General features: G+C 31.4%; 2 protein-coding genes across 2 annotated transcripts in view; one reads left to right on the top strand and one right to left on the bottom strand.

Annotated features, from left to right (window-relative positions):
* Positions 1 to 20,062, bottom strand: part of LOC140440026 (ankyrin repeat domain-containing protein 13D) — a 42,946-nt gene extending 22,884 nt beyond the window's left edge. The window contains exons 1-4 of the mRNA XM_072530265.1: positions 19,827 to 20,062; positions 19,634 to 19,769; positions 16,472 to 16,642; positions 7,342 to 7,485 (exon numbers count right to left, since the gene is read on the bottom strand). Of these exons, the coding sequence (XP_072386366.1) occupies positions 7,342 to 7,485; positions 16,472 to 16,642; positions 19,634 to 19,769; positions 19,827 to 19,925 (550 nt within the window). The 5' untranslated portion in view covers positions 19,926 to 20,062. The remainder of the gene's footprint in view (positions 1 to 7,341; positions 7,486 to 16,471; positions 16,643 to 19,633; positions 19,770 to 19,826) is intronic.
* Positions 20,063 to 20,205: 143 nt separating this feature from the next.
* Rep (Rab escort protein) lies at positions 20,206 to 24,032 on the top strand. The gene has a single exon (XM_072530266.1). The coding sequence runs from the start codon at positions 20,435 to 20,437 to the stop codon at positions 22,052 to 22,054; it is 1,620 nt and encodes a 539-aa protein (XP_072386367.1). The 5' UTR covers positions 20,206 to 20,434; the 3' UTR covers positions 22,055 to 24,032.
* Positions 24,033 to 25,460: the final 1,428 nt, after the last annotated feature.

The raw sequence follows: 25,460 nt of genomic DNA, 5'->3' as shown, positions 1-25,460 counted from the left end.
CTGCTTCACCAAGACTAGGGCTTTTAATTTTTAAATTAAGCTCCTCACAGACATTGGATGTGTCAATTTGTGGCCTACCAAAATGCAGGTTAAAATTTTCATGAAAAAATTTATTGTAGTAACTGTATTTTACTGTACTCTCAGGATACTTTTCCATAAATAATTCGTGCATTATTTTTATATTAAGTTTCGCATCTAAATTCCGTACATAAATTCCTTACCAGAGTAATGAGACTCTTTGACTGGAAATGTAGTTATATTTTTCCCCTTTTAACTGTAGGTATCACACCACATACCACAAGTCTTTTAATTCTCTTTAGCCTTTCTCTTTCAATGGCGTGAATACTTAAAAAAGCACCATCGCATATCTTCTTTTAGTCTGATTAACATTAACAAAAAGCTTGTAACTTCTTATCCTATCTTTACCTCCTTCACTACGTTTTCTTCTTCTAGACACCTCCATTACTTCTATTAATCCTTATAGATATATATCCTGTTCGTTTTTTGTTTATCCGTAAAAGTTACCAAAAATAATGTTCCTTCGATCTCCGTTCACTTTTTCAAAACATTTGAGGAGACACGTAAAAATGTATTTTACACACTCAAAAATCCTATTTGCTTTGCTTCCATGGCCTTATTTTTGTAGCTAATATATGTTTGCCCTTTAATTCTAGAGTTTCTGATAACATTACTCTACGGTATGTGAGCACCGTCTATTTGAAAGAACTCTGTTATCATGTTCCAATATTGAGCACCAGTAACATTCACTAGCTTGATCAGTCTCATTTTCAAAAAAGTATAGTCCAATGATGCCTCCAGCCCAAAATCCGCACCAAACAGTGACAACTTGTGAATGCATCTTTTTTTTGTCACATGTGGGTTTTCAGAACCCTAAATGCGGCAATTTTGACGATTAACAAAGCCATCAAGGTAAAAATGTGCTTCATCGCTTAGGATAATTTTGTTCGAAAAATCAGCATTCAATTGTTGATGTTCAATAATCCATTCAACAAACTCTTCTGTGCTGTGTAGGCTTCGGTTCTTATGTAAATTGAACATTGTAAGCATAGAAATGAAGATCTTCAGTGAATACATGCTGTAGAAGGCGTCTTGAAATTGTCCAAGCTTCTTGAAATTTGAAATTGTTCACAAGACCGAATTGAAGTCCCTGGACTTTCACCAGCACTTGACATTTGCGCTGCTTGTTTTGGGACGACCAGTGGGTTAGAATCACCAATTGATCGAGCCCCCTGAATTTTCAAATTAATTTCTTCACACAGTTGACGAAAAACTTCACACAAGTTTGTTAAAGAAGTTGACGAAATCAATATTCCGACCATATTTTGTACGAAATGTTTGAACTGTGGCTTCCAAACTTTTATAATTTTTAAAATATTGTTCAACAATGAAAACGCATTGTTCTCTCGTTTAACGCTCTATTTTTAATAACCCCTAAAACTGTCAGCTGGCAACTTTTTTTCTTTTTTGTTTTTAACACTTTACTATACAAATGGCGGCAAATTCAAATCTTGCGCGACTATCGGAACATCCTCTCTCTCTCTCTCTCTCTCTCTCTCTCTCTCTCTCTCTCTCTCTCTCTATATATATATATATATATATATATATATATATATATATATATATATATATATATATATATATATATATAAAATAAAGTTTTATTTTGAGGTTGCAGTCATTAATAGGGCAGGAAAGTAAAACTCTTTGTTCTTTAATCAAGCTTTCGCAAAATTTATTTGCTTCTTCAGGATATGCTAAAATATGGTATCAGTAAATACAACGAAATTAGAACTAAATAGCATTGTATAAAACTAGTAAAAAAACTTACAACATGAGGTTAATCCATTAAATTTTCAAATTTGCAAAACATTAAAACTTAACTTATTTTAAAAATTATACAGTTATGTAAGTACAATATTCCAATTTAATTTAATTTTGTAAAAATTCATTTTGACATTGATTATGTTGATGTTTGATTTATGTCAGAAAGACACTCGTTTCTGTTTATTATATTTTTTGTTGTTGATAACTAGTTCTTGATTGTTATTATGGTTACGTACAAAGTGGCGCCAAATATGAATATTTAAATTTTTTGAAATTCTAATATTTATAGTCAGAAAATCTAATATTGGAAAATTATAGTATTAATTTTCGTAAGACAGAATGTAATTATAGTATCAATATCAGTTTTTTTATTAACGCATTGATATTTATTTATGCATACCATTTCTAAGAATTCTCTTTTATTTAATTGGTTTTCGCGTCTTAATATATTAGTTTCATTGAAATTAAATGAATGATTTTTATTAATTGCATGATCTATTAATGCACACGTATTTTTATTATTTCTAAGGTCACTTTTATGTGATGTTAGTCTGCCTATTAGATTTCTAGATGTGTGTCCGATGTATGACTTATCACAATTTTCACATGGTATTATATAAACTACATTTGAGCTTTCCATAATGCTAATAGGTGATTTAGTTTTTGTATACAATGATGCTAATGTTTTAACATTTTTAGTTGCAATTTTAATATATATATATATATATATATATATATATATATATATATGAGATATACATCGTGAGAAGTGATAAAGGAAATGTGACTGTTGTAATGTACAAAGATGATTACTATAATAAAAGTTATGAACTTTTAAATGATCCTAAATATTATAAAAAATTACAGAACAATCTCACAAGTACCTTGCAACAGAAAGCTAACAAAATAGTTACCGAATTGAAAAATAAAAAAATGATCACTAAAGAAGAAGCCATAACTCTCACTATATATAACTCTGTCACACCACGCTTTTATGCACAACCAAAAGTACATAAACCTAACTTAACAATGAGACCAATTGTATGTTCAATTAATTCACCAAACAGTAAATTAGCAAAATTTTTGAATGATATTCTTACAAGGTCATATAACTTAGATAATAGTTTCTCTATACAAGATTCCTTTGAACTAAGTAATTTTATCAATAACTATCAACTACCAAATAATTATATAATAGTAAGCTTTGACGTTATATCTTTATTTACTAATTTACCACTACATATTATTAATGATAGTATAAACAGACATTGGGATAAAATCAAAATAAATTGCAAAATTAACAAAAAAACGTTCTTAAGCACTTTAGAATTCATTTTTGATTCTAATGTATTGATTTTTGATAATGCATTCTATAAACAAATTTTTGGCACACCTATGGGCTCAAGTATATCGTGTATATTATGTAATTATGTACTAGACGATTTAATAAGAGATTCTTTAAAAAAGTTGCCTTTTCATATCCCATTTATCAAACGATTTGTAGATGACTTAATACTTGCTTTACCTGCAGACAAAATAAATGAAACTTTACAAACTTTTAATAATTATAGTGAACATTTACAATTTACATGTGAAAAAGAGATAGAAAATAGCATCCCATATCTTGACATAAAAATCAAACGTAATGCACAAAATGTATTAAGCACTGAATGGTACAGAAAACCTATATTTAGTAACAGATTTATTAATTATCATTCACAACATCCACCTCATATGAAAATAAATTTGATATTGGCTTTAAAAAACAGAATAGTCAAATTATCACACATCAATAACATCAACAAAGGGTTATTAGAACTTAAAGACATTTTATTAGAGAATTCGTACCCAATTAAAATAATTAACAAATTTTTATTTAATAATCCTAATAATAGAATGATTCACATGAATCAAACAAGAGAACCAAATCAACAAATTGTGCAATCTCAATTTACTTTCACATCACTACCTTACATACCAACATTAACACCCAAACTAACTAAAGTCTTTGCTAACTATTCTGATATTAAAATTGCAACTAAAAATGTTAAAACATTAGCATCATTGTATACAAAAACTAAATCACCTATTAGCATTATGGAAAGCTCAAATGTAGTTTATATAATACCATGTGAAAATTGTGATAAGTCATACATCGGACACACATCTAGAAATCTAATAGGCAGACTAACATCACATAAAAGTGACCTTAGAAATAATAAAAATACGTGTGCATTAATAGATCATGCAATTAATAAAAATCATTCATTTAATTTCAATGAAACTAATATATTAAGACGCGAAAACCAATTAAATAAAAGAGAATTCTTAGAAATGGTATGCATAAATAAATATCAATGCGTTAATAAAAAAACTGATATTGATAAACTAAGCAATATCTATAATTACATTCTGTCTTACGAAAATTAATACTATAATTTTCCAATATTAGATTTTCTGACTATAAATATTAGAATTTCAAAAAATTTAAATATTCATATTTGGCGCCACTTTGTACGTAACCATAATAACAATCAAGAACTAGTTATCAACAACAAAAAATATAATAAACAGAAACGAGTGTCTTTCTGACATAAATCAAACATCAACATAATCAATGTCAAAATGAATTTTTACAAAATTAAATTAAATTGGAATATTGTACTTACATAACTGTATAATTTTTAAAATAAGTTAAGTTTTAATGTTTTGCAAATTTGAAAATTTAATGGATTAACCTCATGTTGTAAGTTTTTTTACTAGTTTTATACAATGCTATTTAGTTCTAATTTCGTTGTATTTACTGATACCATATTTTAGCATATCCTGAAGAAGCAAATAAATTTTGCGAAAGCTTGATTAAAGAACAAAGAGTTTTACTTTCCTGCCCTATTAATGACTGCAACCTCAAAATAAAACTTTATTTTACATAACGTGTCAGTCAATAATACCTAACTACTTTATATATATATATATATATATATATATATATATATATATATATATATATATATATATATATATATATATATATATATATATATACGCAATTCGTCTAAATTTCTGGCACGTTCATGCTCATATCGGTAAATTTGTTGCTTCACATAACCCCATACGAAAAAGTCCAAAGGTGCAAGATCAGGAGAGCGAGGTGGCATTTTTATGGTACCTTTTGTACTAATAACTCTATCTGGAAACGTAATGTTTAAAAAATATTACGTAATGCTGGAATTATGTGATTTCTCAGGAGATCTAGGTATTTACGACGACACAAAGTGCCCACAATGAAAAAAGGGTCAATTACGTTGTCACGTACACAGAACACATATTTTTTTAAATATTTGTTTGTGGAAGTATACATTATAATATTCTTATTATTTGATAACATTATAAACAAACTTGCAACGTCATTTTCCTCAAAAAATTAACAATGAGTGGCTCCTCCTTGATTTTCTATACACTTAGTTAATATATGAGTGATTGAGCGAATTAAGTGGTCTATATCATACTACAGATTACTCATCCAGATTCTTCTTATAGCATGCCACAGGTCCTTTAAGTTTGCTGGAGGACGTGGCAATCGATTTAGGTTTCAATCTACCATATCCCACACATGTTCGATGGGTGACAAAATCAGCTGATCTTGATGACCACAACAAAGTCTTTATACTAGATTCTTGTATGACCTCCATGGTTTCACAAGCAATATGGGGTCTTGCGTTATCCTGTTGAAAGATCACATTTAAAATGGTTTGTAGGTAGGGATGTAGTAAAACCGGTTGTAGTCATCATCATCATCAACCTGTATGCGTCCACTGCTGGACATAGGTCTTCCTCAGCTCTTTCCATCTGTCTCTGTTTTGTGCGGCTTGCATCCAGTTATTACTAACACGCTTCAGGTCGTCAGCCCATCTAGTTGGTGGACGTTCTCTGCTCCGTATTGCTTCTTGTCTTGGTTTCCACTCTAAAATACGTTTTGTCCATCGGTTGTCTGATAATCTGGCGACGTGTCCTGCCCAATTCCATTTTAACGACGCGATTTTTTCGATGGCGTCTGTTGTTTTTGTTCTACGACGCATTTCTTCGTTTGGGATTCGGTCTCTCAGAGAGACCCAACATCTGGCGCTCCATAGCCATCTGAGTCACGCGAATCTCATTAACTATCTTTTTTGTAAGTGTTAATGTTTCCGCTGTTAAGATTTTCTTTTTGAGGCACATGGGTGTATCGGATTTAAATACATAGTTTAATTTACCAAACGCTGCCTAGGCTAATCCTATGCGACGTGGGAGCTATAGAATATATCGTCGAGCTGTCAGAGTGCCGTTAATAAGAACTAGAGGTGATCTGTTTCCCAAAATATAGCACTCCATACCATTATGCTTGGTTGTCTTGCTGTATGACGTTCAACAGACAAGTTTATATTTAGCCTCTCACCTCGAAAACCCCTTATGCGTCCATTGCTACAACCCAAACAAAACCTAGATGCATCACTGAAGCAGACAAAATTCCATTTTCCATTCCAGGACTATTGTGTCGAGTTCTGCAGTATTCTGAGCGTCGAGCCTTAGTTGCTATGGTATCAAAAGTAACACCAAAAGCTCTCAGTTCCATTCCAAGTAATATTTGATTAATTGTTCTTCGTGTAGCTGCAACTAAATCATCTCTTATTTGATGTACACTCCCCGTCTGTTTTTGAGAGCAAGAAGTCTAAGATGGCGTAAATCTAAATAAGTCTTATCATTGGACCACCTCCTCCAAACTCTTTAACACCACTTATGGATTAGCTTCAACCCTTCGTGAAATGCCTGGGTAAATCAAAACAATCCAACATGACTAAAAATTAATTACAAATAAAAAGAATTACAGATTTATATTAAATTACAGAAAAATAAACTTTCTTTTCTTTTTTGGTTTTTTCGAAAAAAAAAAAATTAAAAAACTTCAGTTGAAGAAAAGATAGCGAGATAAAAACATTATCACATATATATTTTTAGATAAGACTTACATAGAAATCCTTTTGATCCAAATAAATAACCGCATACAAACTGTTGGATTTTTTTCGCCATCAGTATAACATCTTTCGGCGTGAGAGATAAAATAAATGGATCGCACTGATTGAGGAATTTTCAAGCTAAGATAAACGTAATATTAAAGTTTGTTGGAAATACTTGACATCATGTGAGCTGTACTATACACTATGTACAGATCCGCCCTGTCTCACAATTCAGTATGAAATTACAATAGTTAATGTTTTTAGGGTTAATTTTTTTCGGGCATGCGTATGTCGTATAAGGTTCATGACGGTTTTGCAACATTACATATTTCATAAGTGAAAAATTGAAAATCTATTATTTTTTGATTATGCTTATATACAACTTTCAAATAAGTTACAATCTTTATTCCCAACTGTCAGTCAACGAACTGATAACAGAAACGTAAGACGACAATGTATCATTTTTTAATGTTTTAAAGATGTAAATTAATTGAATACTTACTGTGTCCCTGAAAAACATAGCTTCTATTTCCTCTTTGCCAACTGGTATGATCAAATCCTAAAAGTGTTGTGTCTATCCTAACACTAGATCCTTGCTTATAAACCTTGTAAACATCACTTGGGCACATCCTAGATACCAATGGAACTAAAAGTAAATGTAGAAAAGTAAATGAGTATAAAATAAAAACAATTTGATATAAACTGGACAAAATTAACGCACCACTTTAATTAATCTAAATATATACAATATGAACACAAAATAAAACTAAGTTACATTGAAATAGTAATAAACACCTACAAATAAGTCCAACATGACATAATTTGCCTTATTGTTTCTTTAAAAAATTGTTTTTGCCGGAATACGTAAATAAGCTAACATAACTCCAAATTGCAAAAAGAAAAAAATCAGTAAAGTAACACAATAAAATGCATCTGGGTCAACACTAATACCGTGTAGGCCCATTTCTACTTCTTATGACTGCATTTATGAGTCGAGGCATGCTTGATATCAAATGTTCAACAAAAGATTGCGGAATATTCTCCCATTCTTCAATAACGGCCTCAATGAGTTGGTTGTGATTGGCAATATGGGGTATACGACTTCGAATCTTTTTTTTTTTGAGATAGTCCTATAGATGCTCTATAGGATTCATGTCTGGACTGTTAGGTGACCACTCTAATAATGGAATATCAACATCATTTAGGTAGTCAATAACCTGTCGAGCCACATGAGGACGAGCATGAATAAAAAATTAGGTCCAAGAAACGGAGCAAAAGTCATTACATGTTCGACAATTATGTTGTCTAAGTTCTAAGTAATAATGGGCATTCATATACCTCGTACGTATGGGGACCAACTCCGTACGAGCTTCAAAACAAATTCCCCCCAAAACATTTTAGAGCCACCACCAAAAGGTACTTTTGGAGATATATTGCAGCTGGCAAACCTTTATCCTCGCCTTCGTCAGACACGCTAACGACCATATGGAGCTTTTAGGCTTACTCTAGTCTCACCGGAAAAAAGAACTCGTTTCCAATCATCGATGGTCCAATTTTGATGCAATCTTGCAAAATTCAATCTCTGAACCCTGTGTTCTCTGGTAAGCAAGGGTTTTTTGGCCGGTTTCCTGTTGCTCAATTCTGCTTCATGTAAACGTCTTTTAACTGTTCGAGACGATATCGCGACATTTCGAACATCTGCTAGTTCATTTTTTAGCAAATTGCTGGTGACTCTCCTATCTCTGAGAGCCCGTTGTCACAAAAATCGATCATCAATTTGATTAGTGCAACGTTTTCTTCCTAACAAACCTGCAACGTATCGCATTGAATATCCTTCATCTAGGAGAGTCGATGCTCGTACTGCCTCCTCCATTGACAAATTTCTTTGGCAGTTCATTTTTTTATTTGATTTTTATACAAATGAACTTCCAAACATGCATGTGATGAAAAATATCACAATAAAAAGCTTGTTTCTCACAAGCACTTTGCTTTAATCGGCACTTTTTATGAAAAGTTTAACTCACTTTTAGTCTAAAACGAAGTTTGATACAAATTATTGTTAAAACAAGACTATTATTAGCTTACATAACAACTGTCACGGTCAAACAAGGTCCATAGGCAACTTGTCGTACAGTAAATTATCAATAAATAAACATTATTGAGAAAAATATGAGTGGTGCGTTAATTTTGTCCAGGAGTTTATATGGGAAAAATTAATGTATTTATATAATTATCCCTACAAATACGCTTAGAAACCATCGCACATTTATATCGCATCAAACCTTTTTTTCCATTCTATATATTTTTTCAAGTTCAAATGTATTTTTTTTAATTTTTCCAAGTGGTCCGGAAATTTTTAATAACAAATAACTTAAAAAAATCGGTTGCCTGTAAAGTCGGTTTTACGGGCGAAGATTTTACGTGACAACGTCTTTTTCTCGGTAGAATATTTATTGATATGAATATTATTAAATTGCACAATAGGAACAAGGAATTGAATGAAAATAAGAATTGCACAAATTTTAACTATAGAAATATATTTTGTTTACTAAAACATTGTACATGTAAACTTAAACTTAACTAATTTCTATTCCGATTCAACGCGCCTAATTCTCTAGTGCTGCGTGCGCAGCGGACCGATCATGTTTGAGTGGGAGAGAGACGCAAGGCATTCGCCGGTCCGGCGGGCCTCTCTCTCGTTCGGTGACTCATCGTAACAGACGTGAACGGGCGTTACACTTTTTCATGAGTGACTCCGAGCCACAACCTAATTTAAGACGTTGTCACGTCAAAAAAACAATTTCCCGAATTGCTTCGAGTAAAATTTCTTTAGGCGTATCTCAATGAAATAAATATGACGCATTTTTCCGAAAAATGCATCCTTTTTGAGTTATTTGCAATTTTTGTTGAAAAAATGCCGTAATTAGTGATTTTTGGGATTTTTTTTTAAGAAACTACTAAATGAATTGCAATTATACAAAAAGCTTTATAGTCTTTAAACCTTCACGTACGAGTAAGAATATTTTGACAAGGATAAGTGGTTTATATCTTGCTAAAAACATAGTTTTAAATTTAAACAAAGACTTCTACGCGCCATGCGATTGTGTCGCTGCAACCCTACACGCTTAGCGATAGATTGCTCAAAATGCATATTCGAAATATTTGGTTCCATGTTTTCAGCAAAATATAAACCACTTATCCTTGTCAAAATATTCTTACTTGTACTTAAATGTTTAAATATTATAAAGCTTTTTATAGAATTGCAATTCATTTAGTAGTTTTTAGAAAAAAAATCCTAACAAATCACTAATTAGCCCATGAATGCCCACCGTATTTTATGTAATATGCAAGACACTGCTACATATTTCGCCATCTACTAGTCAAAAAAAAAGTAAACATTAGTTGTTTTCCCAATATAGGTTAAAGAGTAGATGTTAGAACAACTGTTTATTATAACATTAGAAATGTATAACCGCTTGGCGGTAAAGGGTGATTAGTTTTGTGCTAAGTTTTCTTAGGTTATATTATAGATTACCGGTTGCATTTTAGGAGAGTTTGTAGGACTCTTTCGACTTATTTTGAAAAATATTTTGTAGTGTTCAACTAGTAAAACTACTAAATATCAAATAGTGATATAAATAGTATTGAAATTTATACTGGTGAGTATTTTGAAGGCCTTTGATTCTTGCGTATGATATATATAATACCCTGGGCAATCGTGGTAACTAATCAATATTGTTTCTGTTTTAGAAAAAATGACGAAAAAATATGATCCTAATAATCCCAAAGATGCGGAGGAATTGTTTAAAAAATATGAGAGTTTAGAAGATGGCGATACTTTGGCTCAGAAAATTGATCAGTGCAACGAAGTTCAACTCACGTTGCATTATCCAAATGACGGAAATGATTCTGACAGAGATAATGCCGGAAGTTCAATTACACTTTTCAAAGTGTTGGCCGAGGTACACTATCTCAAAGCATGGATATTACAGCTGTTATTAAAACAGTGCTGTCAAATGCAACTGTGACTGAAACTCACGAACCAGGTAACAAAAGAAAAAGGGAGGTTGCAGAAATTTCACAAGATTCTGAAAAGAGAAAAAAAAATCTGAAAAGAATCGATCGTAAGTGGGAAGAAAAAAAAACTGTAAAAAGAACCATACATGATATTTTCATAAACAATATGAAACCCCATATACTAAATGAATAGAAGCAACAAAATTTGAAGCCAATCGATGTATTTAAATTATTTTTTAATAAAAAATTCATGGACTATCTTTTCACTTACATCTAGTTAGTAATACTATGAGTCAAAACAGATTTGAACAGATTCATAGATTTTTACACTTTAACGATAATCCGTTTTACCAACAAACCAATAAAGCGTTCAAAGTTCAACCCCTAATTGACCATCTAAATGAACGTTTTCATCATTACCTCCAGCCAGTGAACGGAAGTTTCACAGTGGACAAAGCCATGGAGCCATACTATGGACATAATTGAATAAAGCAGTTTATTCGAGGAAAACCCATCCGTTACGCATATAAATTCTGGTGCGTTGCGACCAATAAAGGTTACCTTGCAAAATTTAATCCCTATACTGGAAATTACAGGGTAATTCGTTAGGAAGTTCCGTAACCGAAAAGCTGTGTACATGGTTTTTACCACAAGAATCTGTTATCTATATTAATCATTTTTTTACATCTTTACCTTTACTGACAAGGTTGAGAGATCAAAAGAAACACTGTTTGTACACAATTAAAAAAGACAGGATTGAAAGAGCCCCTCTCAAAGAAATAAAAAAACAAATTCGTAGAACTTCCCACGTTCTACATAGCGAAGAACATTAGCTCACTCTTGTTCGCTGGAATGACATTAATGAAGTTACTATAGCAACTAATATTTCAACTCCAGAAATATTTACTATAGGAAACTGTAACAGGTGGTCCCGAAAAGACAGAAAAATTATAGCGCTCCCTCAAAGGGAATGGGTGATGTAGACTTATTCGATAAGTTAAGAGGTTTATATAGGATTCGAATTCGATCTAAAAAATAGTATATGGGCGATATTTAAATTATGCTTGAATGGGGCAATAGTCAACATGTGACTTCTTTACCGCAACATTGAGGCAATTTCCTTATTAGAATTTTACAGGCGAATTGTGGAGGCCCTGTTGACAGCTCCAGATATTCCAACGCCACGTGGAGTACGTCCAAAATCCCCAAAACATGTTGCTGACGAAATTCGTTTGGATAATGTGAATGATCTGGTGGACAAAATTGAAAAACAACAAAGGAGCGGCAAATGTGGCATGTGTACCAAATATCGATGCATGATATATCATACGTCAAAAAGGAGACAGTAACAAAGAAAAAAAACGTAAATTTTGTACATTACTATTAAAAACAACCTCTCTTTATTTCATTTAGAAGTTTTGATTTCGTTTTGATAAAAATTTAATTTTGGGCGTTAATGGGTTAAGGCATTTTTTCAATAAAAAAATTGCAAATAACTCAAAAAGGAAAAGTATTTTTCGAAAAATTACCAAGATAGAAAAAGTATTTATTTCGATGAGATAGGCCTAAAAAAACTTACGCGAAGCAATCCGGTAAATTGTTTTTTTGTTAAAAGTTATTTGTTAATAACAATTTCCGGCCTACTTGAAAATTTTTTTAAAAATATACATTCCTATTTATTCTAGGATTCACTAGAAAATTATTCACTTTTTTCTACATAGAAAAATTCTTCTTATGGTTTGATTTTGCCTGCTTTAATTTTTATCTGTCTTTTAAAGAAAACATTACACTTTTTCTTTTAACTCTAAATCCACAACATGACGTAAATGCAACACCAACGGCAATGTGGTGTCGCTGGTGACCCGTTACATATCACATTTTGGTTAGTTCGGTTATATGTATTAATACAATTATACCTGTCCATAGGGAGGATACAGCCAGAACTTCTACCAACACAAAATACAGTCAAAATTTCATAAATAATCAATCATTTAAAATTTCATTCACACTCAACTGATTCACATCATCATCATCACTGGCTCGACAACCCTTTTTGGGTCTTGGCCTGTTCTAGGATTCTTCTCCATTCCGATCTGTTTCGTGCTTTTTTTCTCCAGTTTTTTATTTTTAAGGTTGTTATATCATTTTCTATTTGTTCTAAGTATCTCAGTTTCGGTCTTCCTCTTGTTCTTTTTCCTACTGGCATCTGTTTGAATATTTTGTTTGGTATTTCGCCTTCTTCCATTCTTTCTACATGTCCTATCCAACGCAGCCGTCCTATTTTGATGAATGTTATAATATCCGGACCCTGGTATATTTTGTATAGTTCAGAGTTGTATCGTCTTCGCCATATTCCGTTTTCTTTTGTGCCCTTATATAAGTGTCGCAAGATTTTTCTTTCGGAGGTGGCTAACAACGTTTCCTCTCTTTTAGTGAGTGTCCAGGTTTCTGAGCCGTATGTGAGTACCGGTCTTATTAGGGTTTTATATATTTGGCATTTTGTCTTTCTTGTGGCGTTATCTGATCTTAGGTGTCTAATTAAGCCATGGTAACATTTATTTGCAATAAATATTCGCCTCTTCACTTCCTCCGTAACGTTATTATCAGACGTGACTAGTGATCCCAAGTATATAAAGTTTTTTACCTCCTCTATGTTGTATTCTCCCAACTGATTCACAATTAAACAAAAAATAATAATTATGAAAAAAACATTTTAGCATCCAAGCCCTATCTCCTCTGACCACCCTCTAAAGGTAACCTTCTCCGCAGGACACCAACAAACACCACTGAATACCACCAGTTACCAACGACAAACCAGTGCCACCATCCAAAAACATACAACGCGTCCTGAAGAGGCAACAAAGTCACCTAAAACAGGACTCCCAAAAAATCTACCAACGAAAAACTTCCAACCACCACAAACCAAACAACAATGACGATGTAATTATAATGTCTACAAGGAATAATGAAATTAAAATGATGATTAACAAATAAACGACAAAATTAGGTTTTTGATTGGTAAAACATAAAATATACTAAATTCTGATAAAAAATGCAAGATAAATTGAATCGCTTATTTTATAAAGGGAATAAGTCCACATCAGTACGAATTTAAAGTGAGATATACATTTTGTTAAACCAACGTCGACGGATCAATGAGTCTATAAGGGAAATTTGTATCTCTCACCATACGCGAAATATCGCAAGATAAAATTATTGTTGAGCGTATAAAGGAAACTAGTCCGGGACTAGTTACCTTTATACAATAATTCTTGTGGCGCCACCATCGTTTCTGTCATTTTGTCTACAGAGTCGTTTATTTTATTATTTCGGTTATCTCTAACACATGTGTGCACCAGTACTGAGTCCTCTTTAACCGTAAAAAAGATGTACAAAATTTTTTGCTCTGAAAATATAGATTTGACGAAGCTTGTTAAATATGAGTACTACTTGAAACATTTCAATGAAAATTTTGGATATAGGTTTGGTAGATCGCAAGTAAACGTATGCCCGACGGTAATTAAAATCATCGGTACTAAATGATACCGCAAAACGAGTAGCATCTGCAGAATTACTTGTGCATAAGATGAGGGAAGCTAAGTTTTACAAAAAAATTAAATAGGCAAAAGATATGTGTAATAAAAACGATAATGTAGCAGCCATCGTTTATGATTTTATGCAAAATTTGGCATTGCCATTTATGTTAGTGAATGATATGTTTTACCTAAGAAAAGTATGGCAATATGTTTTTGGGACACACGACATAAAAACGAATGCTGCAACATCTTATATGTACCATGAGGGCACTACTAAACGCGGAGCCAATGAGGTAGCTAGCTTCCTGCAGGACTATATAAAACAAATCCCAGAAACTATTACTGAATTACATGTATTTAGTGATGCTTGTGTGTGGGGGCCAAAATAGAAATCATACCCTCGTTCGATTTTTCTTAAATCGTATCATGAATCAAAGATTTAAAATAATTCATTAATATTTTCTGGTTCGTGGGCATTCATTTCTACCGTGTGACAGAGATTTTGGACTTATAAAAAGGGTTCTCAGGTGCCATCACCGGGTTTATACTCCAATGCAGTACATGACAATAATAGTAAACGCGAAATCATCGAGAGCACATTTTACTGTTAAAATCGTAGACACGCATGAAATTCTAGACTTTAAAATGTGGTGGCTAGCCTATTAAAAAAAATACAAAGGAACTCGTTATGGGTACAAATAAAATTAAAGAACATTTTGCCATATCAAAATATAATTACTTAACTTATTCAAGTGAGACCCCCGGAGTTATAATAGCATTAGAGTTCATAGATGGATTTGTTTCATCCAAATTTAATTTGTCAAAAAAAATGTTGCTGCTACTTGGTGTCCAAATAAAAAGGCTTACGAAGGAAAAGTGCCAATCAAGGCCAAAAAACTGGGTGATCTTGGATGACCAATGAAGAATATGATAGTGATTAGTTTTTTTAAGTTCTAAGTCTTAGGATGTACTTTAGGTCTTGTTTGTAAAAATAAACATATTTTTATAAATAAATTAATAATTTTTACCTGTAGAGCAGCACATTATTACGTCTTTTATTCATTGATTTTATAAAGGAAACAAGTCCCAGACCTTAAAAACGTCCTTTTGGCCTTAATAGTTTTCAAAGCCAAATTTGCTGTATCACATGCCACTCTACTAGTTTCCTGCTACATTTCATATGTAGAACAAAATATGATAGGTCATCAAGTTCCTAAACTAGATAGTTTTTTTCGTTTTTGTCAAAACTAAGTAATGTGGACTTATACCCTTTATACAATAAGCGATTCAATTAAGAATGAGGTTTTGTTTACCTAAATTTAAGTTTATCGACATGTAGTGGTCATTGATACTGGAGCAATGTTTACACTCCTCTTTAAAGGAAGTAGGTTGAATGCCCTTGCGATTTTTACATCAGGTGTCAAGTTAGGAGATTATCATGATGATATGAATGCAGAAAATTACGAAAAATTGTTGAAACAACAGTTAATCCCTAATTTGCCAGTAGGATCTCTTGTTGTCACTTGCAATGCTCCCTACCATAATATTCAAATTAAAAGAGCACCTACCACTAATTATAAAAAATGTTATGTTGGTTGACAGAAAAAAATATACCATTTGTAATATCAATGTTAAAATCACAACTATATGAAATCATCAAACGACACAAGCAAGATCATATTCAATATAAATTTGACAAGTGACTGCAGACATGGACATATTTTCATAAAACTTCCACCATATCATCCAGACTTGAACCCTACAGAAATTATTTGGGTGCAAATAAAAATTGGAATTGCAAAACAAAATGTTAATTATACATTAGGAGCTATAAACGTGTTATGGAACAGAAATTTGCCAAAGTAACTGTCGATAACTGGAAGAAAGTGTGTGAATATGTTGTCAAGGTCGAAAATAATTACTTGGAAAATAAATGTCACATAAGCTATATGTTAGTCATTTTAGTATAGTTTTCACAAGTAACCTCAGATAAGGCTGACTCAACCCATAATTGTTGTCTTCTAGATTCTACTATTTAGTTCAAATTTCAAAACTTTTATATGAGTATTGCATACTTACCCCAACTGGTAAACTCCCACTTCATTTCTACATAAAAATCTGGAGCTTCTTTCAATCGGTGCAGTAACTGAGGAATACCTGCCATTCTACTGGTATACCTCTGGAAATCTCTGCTTTCCAAAACTATCTGCAGCAGTTCCGGATCTCCTGTAGCTACCGCTTCTTGTACGACTGAAAAGATATAAAAAAGAGTATAATTTCAGTATTAAAGTTCATTTGTTTAGCAAATTCCCATCTGACAACAAACGCATGTGTTGATATTTGCCGTCTCATTCGTCAAGAGGCTATTAAACATAATTTATTGCCTTAAGCCAGACAGATTCTCATGTTACAGATCAAAACTTGCCAGCATGTTTAAATTCAAATTGTATCGTGTTGATTTTTAAGTTAATATATTGTGTTATATTTATGTTATAGTTATTGTTAGGTTATTTACTGGTCATGTTATTTTTTAGAGTTTAGTTTAATTGTGATTTAATGATTAAATTTCAAGAAGTTCTTACACTAATAGTTTCAAAAGTAAATATTTTTAAAAATCATATGATACACATCAGTACGACCCTGTTTGGCTTTCATGTGCTTCTGTTAGCAATTGGGAATATGTAAAATGAATGTAGTTTGGTGCTATAATCCAGGAGGCACCTGTACAAAAAAAATTTCCTACAACTTTTTAGATGGTTCATATTCAAATTCTAGTTGTATATAAGGTTCAGTAGACATTTCTACAAAAATCTTACTACAGCCAATCCTAAACATTAAAGACAAAAACAAAATTAATAAATAATAACAGGTATTTTAAAAAATTTTGAAAGGTTGATGTTCATTCAAAATGAGATCAGTAACTTAGGAAATAGGCAAATATTACTAGATTGTAAGAGTATAGTAGTATCTGAGTTATCCTGTGACAATGTCTACCATATGACACTGGCTGCCATATCTATTAAATATTTTTTTACAAAAATACCTGTTAATCAATTCAAGCAACATTTGGTCAATTAGACCAATGAGCAATTTAATTCTACCTAGATTTCTAGAGTATAGAATTCAGTCCCAGAATTCCTAGAATATAGAGTTTATCCAACAGTATCCCTTCAATGTGCAATGATTGATTTCAATATTTGTTAATTATGGCACAATTTTATACCAACTCAAATGACTTTGATTGTCCAAATATGATTATATACTTCAATACAAACTTTGGGTACTAAAACAATATTTTTGAAAGTAAAAGGAGTGAGAGTCAATTTATCAGATTGCTCTGAATGCTTTTCCACAACTCTATACATTTATTAATTTTGACTGAACTGAAAGAATTTCATGTAACTTCAAACAAAATCAGTATTAACTCCATTTAGTTTTATTTTATATGGAAAATAGAACTCAAATACTGAAAACTGAAACTGAATTATTTTTATGGACTTATTCTATGGAGTTATTAAATAAAAAATAAATATTTTTCATAATGGAATCTTTAAAATGTAAAATAATAACCATCCTTTATTAATCACTCTATAAAATGTAAAAATTACTTCATTAGATGCCACACTATTTTAGTAAAAGAGTTGTGGGAGGTCACACCACTAAAAGAAAAAGATTTCGAAAGAGGAATTAGTTACAGCTGTGTTGCTGTTTTGTTTAAATTATTAATTAATTAGCTGCATCGTCTTTTCACAGGACACTTCACTAACAAAATCCTCTGTAAAAATTCTTGTCATACAACCTTAAACTGCAAAAGGATATATTAAAGTTATTACGTTGCTCTTATATGGCCAATATGACTTCACTAGACTTGAGTTAATGTTATATTAAATAAACCATAAGAATAAAACCAGGGCCTCTATCAATCCTAAACTAGACAAGTGAGAAGAAATATATAAATAATAAATTTAAAAAAAAACAGGGAGAATTTCAAACAGAAGCAAGTGGAAATTTCAAAAATGTTGATAAGAGAAATAAAAGTGAATAATTAGTTTATGTTGTGAGGCTGCTCCCGTAGAAAAAATGTTTCTGATTCGGTTTCTTTGCAGATTCTTGTTAAAAATGTATCCTTTAAACAAATCTGAAGGGCGCCGGGTGAAATGTTTGAGTGATAAATTGTTTAAACAATTTTTTTACTTCCAAAAATCAAGTTTTTTTACTCCGCAAAACATTTTTTAAATTTTTTTTGTTTTCGGTGCATTTTCGAGGCTTAAAACTCATGTGTGAATTATTATTTTTGAGGTGGCCAGGTGCTTAGATTGAAGTTTAAACATTCAGTTTCAAGATTCTGAAGAGCAATCGCAGTTTATTTCAATTTAGACGGTTGTTTTTTAATTGTTAATTATGCTCGTCCACTTGTTGTTTAAGCCAGCGGAGCCACACTTTCCGAAGAAGAGCGAGAACAATTTCCGAAGTGGAAATTGAAACTTCAATAAACTTACTTTAACCTTTAATTGTCGCTTGTTCCCATTTAAATAGTAATTAAATAACATTATTTTCCAATTCACCAAGAACCTATATTCGAGTTCAAAGATTGTTGTATTATTTCCTGATAAATATTTTGAGCCTATTTTATTTTAAAACATTATTTTTTAATCATTAATGAAGTGCTTATGAAGGACTGGCGCTCGGGCTGCAGCGTGTATAAGAGAGAGAAACAAGATCTAGGACACAAATGTTTGCTGGTTTAAATTCTCGTTGTACAAATAAACACATAACGAATAAATTATATAAAAGAATGATTATAAAAACCACATGATGCAATTCTTAAACAAAAATAAAAAAATTAGAAAAACTTTCTGACAAATTTAATTTTTCCAAATATGTTGCATACCAATCAGTATGAAAATGATATAATGGGAAAAGAACTAATCATCAAATCATTTTAAATATTAAACAAACCTTTCATCCTTTTTTAATTAAAATTTACTGTCTCATAGTCATATAAGGAATAAAAATTAAAATTAACTGGATTTAATTAACGGACTATAGACATATATGCAGACTATATAAATTAATTAGATGTAATATAAAATTTGAAAATCAATAAAAAGTGTGAGATAATTTAGATAATTAAGATAACTCAAAGTTAGACAAGAAGCCAAAAATAACTGATCCAATAAACATTAAGGTTATAAGTAGAAAGTTTAGTCTTAATTCAATTAATCAAATTAACACACTAACCTGTCCATCCATTCAAATTCTCGCAATTAACATTGGCTTCATGATTTAGCAAGGTTCTAGTAGATTCCAAATGACCTAATGTTACAGCCAGCATTAGAGGAGTCCTACCCCTAACATCCTGCTTTTCTTTATCATGCTAAAAATATTCTTAATATATATGATAAACTTATGATATGAAAAATATTCAAATTACCTCTTTGGATGAGAGAAGACTCCCCAAACTTTTATAGTCATTATTCCAGACACACCAGTGCAAAGGAAATTCGGCTTCTATAAACGCTCCTGTAACCATTTTAGTATTAATTATTCGGCGACTTTTAAACTTCCAAGTTCGTCAACTTTGATTTTTTACAATAATTAACATTACTTTTGATGAATCCGCCTCTACTAACTAAAACTTTTATTAGTCATATTTACAGACATGTTTACTTTTATCAAATTAAACGTCAAAATTGATTGACGTTTTATTGCCCATCCTGAAAAATGACATATGACATCTGTTTGAAAATCTAGGATAATAATAAAATAACGTTAATAAACAACAAATTAAGACAATTTAAACTTTTAAAACGTTGTTACTAGAATTTGAAAAAGTGATAATTAGCCAATCCGTTTTTTACATTTCACATATGCCACACTTGTAATTCTGTGCTTGTAGTAAGATGTGGTAAGATGGTCATACTGAATACCAATTGTCAGAATGACAAAAATCAGCTGTTCTATTTTATATCACAGACTGTGTTTTATGTATTTATGTCATGTTATTATAGTGGGTAAAACTTGATAAATTATATTGTTACAATGGATTACGAATTTCCTACAGAATTTGATATAGTAATAGTGGGAACAGGTATAATAGAATCTATAATATCGGCGGCTGCAAGTCGTGTAGGAAAACGAGTTTTACACGTTGATGAAAAGGAATATTATGGTGGGCATTGGGCTTCTTTCAGCTTGGAAGCTGTAATGGAATTAAAGAAGTCCAAAGAAAATCCAGTTGCAAATGTGGGAAATCTAGACTTGTATGTGTTTGGAAATCAGGTATACGATCTTAAGAATGTTGATTACAAATTTCATGTGATACCAAAAGAAAAAATCCAAGTAGAGAAACAAGAAGATAGTGAAAATCAAGAACAAGTGACTGAAAGTAAAGATAAAGGCGAAAATAAAGAAGTGATAGAAAAAGAAAAACCTGATACTGACGTTTGGGACAAGGAAGCTTTATTAAAATTATCCAGAAGATTTAATATTGATCTTACACCAAAACTTCAGTATGCCAGAGGTCATTTTGTAGAATTATTAATATCATCAAATATAGCAAGGTATTCAGAATATAGAAGTGTTAGTAGAATACTGACGTGGTTTAATAAAAAATTGGACTTCTTACCTTGCTCACGTTCTGATGTTTTTGCAAACAATAAAGTATCTGTGGTAGAAAAAAGAATGCTAATGAAGGTTTTAACAGCTTTAAATACTTTAGATAAACTGAATGAGTATGAAAATAAAACATTCAAACAATATCTTGCAGATCAAAAACTAACTCCAAATTTGATTCATTACCTACTGTATGGTATTTCAATGAGCTCTGATGAAACACCTTGTAATGTAGGTGTTGTAAATGTAAAAAGATTTTTAGATAGTTTAGGACGTTTTGGGCACACTCCATTTTTATATTCAATGTATGGTAGTGGAGAAATACCACAAGCTTTTTGTAGACTGAGTGCTGTGTTTGGTGGTGTATTTGCTCTGGGACAAAGCATACAAGGTTTTACTGTATCCAATAATAAATTTAAATCAATAACGGTTAGGTCTCAAAATATTCAAGCAGAACATCTTGTCATGAGTATGGAAAAAGTACCAAAACAATTCCTTAAGTCAAACAATCAACAGTATATTTCCAGATGTGTATTAATAACTGATAAATCCATATTAGATAGTGAAAAAGAACACTTGACTCTAGCATTTTATCCTCCAGAAAATGGAAAACCATTTGTGAAGATAATTGAGCTAGGATGTCTTACAGGTACTTGCCCAAAACCTTTATATGTAGTGCATTTGTTAGCCAAACAAGGCACTACTCCACAAGAAGATTTCAGCAGTGTTATAGATAGTTTGTTTGATCAAAATGAAGAAACCAACATGGAAAATGAGCGAAAGCCTTTAATTCTTTGGTCTATGTACTTTTCACTGCCAGATACCAATAACGCAGATTTAACAGAAGGTCTTCCAGACAATGTGTTTGTATGTCCTGGTCCTGATACTGACTTGGATTACGATTATTCAGTAAAAAAGGCAGAAGAGATGTTTAGACAAATATATCCAGATTTAGATTTTCTTCCTAGAGCTCCAGATCCAGAGGAAATAGTGATAGGTGAAGAAGAAGAAAACCAAGAAACTGCTGAAGGTGATACTAGTCCATAGTTAACTTAATACTACTATAGATTTTTTTCAATGGATGATTGGAGCAGAATGTTTATTTAAACAAATAAATACTAATAATTTATGGCTATCATATTTAAAGTATAATTTACTAATTACATATATTATTTTAAATATGACAGCCAAATTATGTAGTAAAGTTTCATTCGTTTGATAAGAAACTTTATTACACAAGTTTCGTTATTGGAAAAGAGTAATATCATCTGCAACTTTTTATTGATATAGTTATATACTTACATCTCCCTTTTGATAACAATGAAAATATGCTGTTTTAATGGTAAAAAATTATGTTTAAATATTCAAACAGTAGTTGTATAGGTAAAACATAAGTAAGTAAAACAAATTGTAATAGTAAAATTTTAATTTATATAACCATTCTTCATGTTCTAATATTAAGCAAACATTTTTGACATTGGTAACAAATACCATCAGATCTAAATTCAGATTTATTTCATAAATAAAAAACTCACTATTCTAGCCTTAAGATTTGAAGTGTACATTTTAATAGGTTGTTCTTTGGGGCTTCCATAAACAACCTGTTAAAATGACTTCAACAGACACCAGTTTCATTATAAACTGCATGCACCACATATAGAGAGTGTTTTCCATCTTTGAATATTCAACTATTAATGTTTTATGCTTTCGTGGTCTAGGTTCCACTGTCTTCACATGGTCCACTATCTTTTATTTTTTTTCCTGTAGATCATGTAAAGTAGCATGCCCAACTCCATAATATTTTGCCAATTCACACATGTTTCCTTCACTATCTAACTTCTTTAAAATGTCCATTGTATCTCTTAAGATTGTGGCTTAATACCATGCATGTTGCGTTTCCAGCACATAGCGTTTAGTTTCCGAAAAATATAATTTAAATGGTTTTAAATATGAACAACGCACAGTTTCCGGAACATAGCGTTTCAGACACTTAACGTTTCCGTTCAGTATATTTGAAAACAATATTTTACTGATGCTGACGGCTACATAACGAGTTGTAACCGGTTGGTAAGGATAATGTGAATTAGATGTCCGTCGTTTTCCCCCCGTTGTTTATTTAGGTATTTGTTTGATTTTGATACAGAGTATTTAAAAAAATAATTTTCGAGGCTATTTTGTCATTTATGCATGTGTTTTTATTGCTTTGTGACAATTAATCACGGAAGTGATAAACAATTAGGACTTTTGTACGGAAGTGATACCTCTTCTTTTTAAAAATACTTTTTGGTTTGATATGTATGGCTTCGTTAAATGTAGTATTTTGTTTTTTAACTGAAGGTGTAATTAAATTTAAAACATTTAAACTGAATCCTATTCATTCTAAAATATCCATAATATTTCTTATCATCATCAATTAATTCTCTGTATTAAGTCCAGTATTCACCTTCCTTCTTCCTTTCTCTTAGCATTGGATGTACTTCAAACCTTCTTTTTAACACAGCTTTTCATTCTTCATCGTTAAGTAGAAGGGCAATTGCACATAATTTTTGTCGAGAAAAGCGAGATCATATCTTCACTGAACCAAACTGAAACGTTCTATGTATGAAAATGTGAACGCGCAGTCCGATTGCTGGAGTGGAAACGCTACGTGCCGGAAACTATACGTGCAAGATTATATGCCGCGAGCTTTAGTTCAAAATTTCTCTTCTGCCAAAGCTGCTGTACTGCGAAAAATGTCAGATTGATGATATTATGTGGAAATTAAAAAATACTGTTATGTTTATGTTTTATTATACCTTTTTTGTTATATTGTCATAACGTCTAATCCGTAATATACCAATTTTTATAATATTAAAATTGTTGTCTGTAGTTCTTGTAAAAAGCCAATTTAAATTCTGGTGCTTTTTAGAATCATGTTTAAAAAGGGTGTTTAACTTATCTAAGTCACTATAAAGAAATTTTTAAACAATGTTTACTGTCTTAAAAGCCGTTTTTTTCTTCGTGAAATATACATATTATTTATTAATATTGACTTTTTTTTATTTTTTAATTAAAACCTGTCTAACCTGAAGTCCAAGACCAAGTCGTATAAACAAATATTTTTATAGAAACGTAATATAGAAATATTACCAAATCACCTTTAGGAACGTCATGAAAAACAATCAGCAACTGCAGTCCCTACAGGAAGCAGATACAAAGGCATGTTAGCGGATGTGACTTGCAACTAATATATGGCACATATGTTTTGATTTTTATCCAATTTTGATGTTTTAGTTACCTTGAAGGAGATAAAAACAAAACGTGAATTGCTCACATTAATAAACATCAAATTATTTCAACAATTACGTTCATAATGTAGAAGTTGAGTCTTCGTAGTTTCTTTAATAAATAAAATCATTGTAATCTTGGGGTTGCGATGAAAAACTATGTCAGATCCTGTCAATATGTATCCCCTTTGATTCCTTAATGCTTTTAGATTAGATCAATTTTTAAAAAATAAAACTTGTAAAGACTTTGAGCATGTCTGAAATATAGAAATAGTTGTGAATCTAGAATGCTGGCATGTATAGGGGCACAAAAGTTTCAGTTAATGAATATAATGTTTAACATATGCAGGCCCGCCGAGAGGGCGGTACAGACGGTACATTTTACCGGGGCCTGCTGTCGACCAGACCAAAGAACTAATTTTTACTGAACACAGAAATTACCTATTATTGTTCTGAAGCTATTTTCTTGTGACATTTTAAATTAATTACTATTTAAATGGGAATAAGCCACAATTAAAAGTTAAAACACAATTTACTAATGTTTGTATTTTGAGAAAGATTTCTGAAGTGGAAATTGAAACGTCAATAAACGTATTTTAACCTTTAATTGTGGCTTATTCCCATTTAAATAGTAATTAACAGAAATTACCTGTAATTAATAAAGCTGTAGAATAAGTTCTAAATTTAAATATAACAGCGGAATTAAAACAAATTCAAACCAAATAAAAAATACATTAACAAATTTGAATGTGTACTAATGTCATCGATTTGGTTTAAAAGTTTAACTGCAATAAATCACAGGGGTCACATACTATAGTGCAGTCAGATAACTATGGATATAGAGATTAAAAATATATCAGGGTTTCTAAAATATTTACAAAAAATCAGAAATTCAAATCAGAAAATGGTCTGTTATTATTGAAGAATTTAAATTAGTTGTCAGCAATTATGGAATAAATCCAGAATTTACAAGTAAAGAAAAACGGCGCAAAAAGCCTTGCAGGTTTTTTTATCCTTGCAAGGTTTTTTGATCATTTGCCTACGCCTAGTAGTGTAGCGACCGATAATGTTGAGTCCTACGTAATATTTCGCTGTGAAATATTTAATATTCTCATATATTAATTTATTGAAAATTAGAGGTATTTCGAAATATAGTCCAGTCCAGTATAGTAAATCAGAGATTTGAC

The sequence above is a fragment of the Diabrotica undecimpunctata genome, chromosome 4 (assembly GCF_040954645.1).
Source record: "Diabrotica undecimpunctata isolate CICGRU chromosome 4, icDiaUnde3, whole genome shotgun sequence".
Lineage (NCBI taxonomy): Eukaryota > Metazoa > Arthropoda > Insecta > Coleoptera > Chrysomelidae > Diabrotica > Diabrotica undecimpunctata.
The sequence above is the reverse complement of the archived record's forward strand: the minus strand, read 5'-3'. Positions and strand labels throughout refer to the sequence as shown.

Coding starts and splice junctions, on each gene's coding strand:
- Rep (XM_072530266.1), top strand. CDS start 20,435: ATGGATTACGAATTTCCTACAGAATTTGATATAGTAATAGTGGGAACA.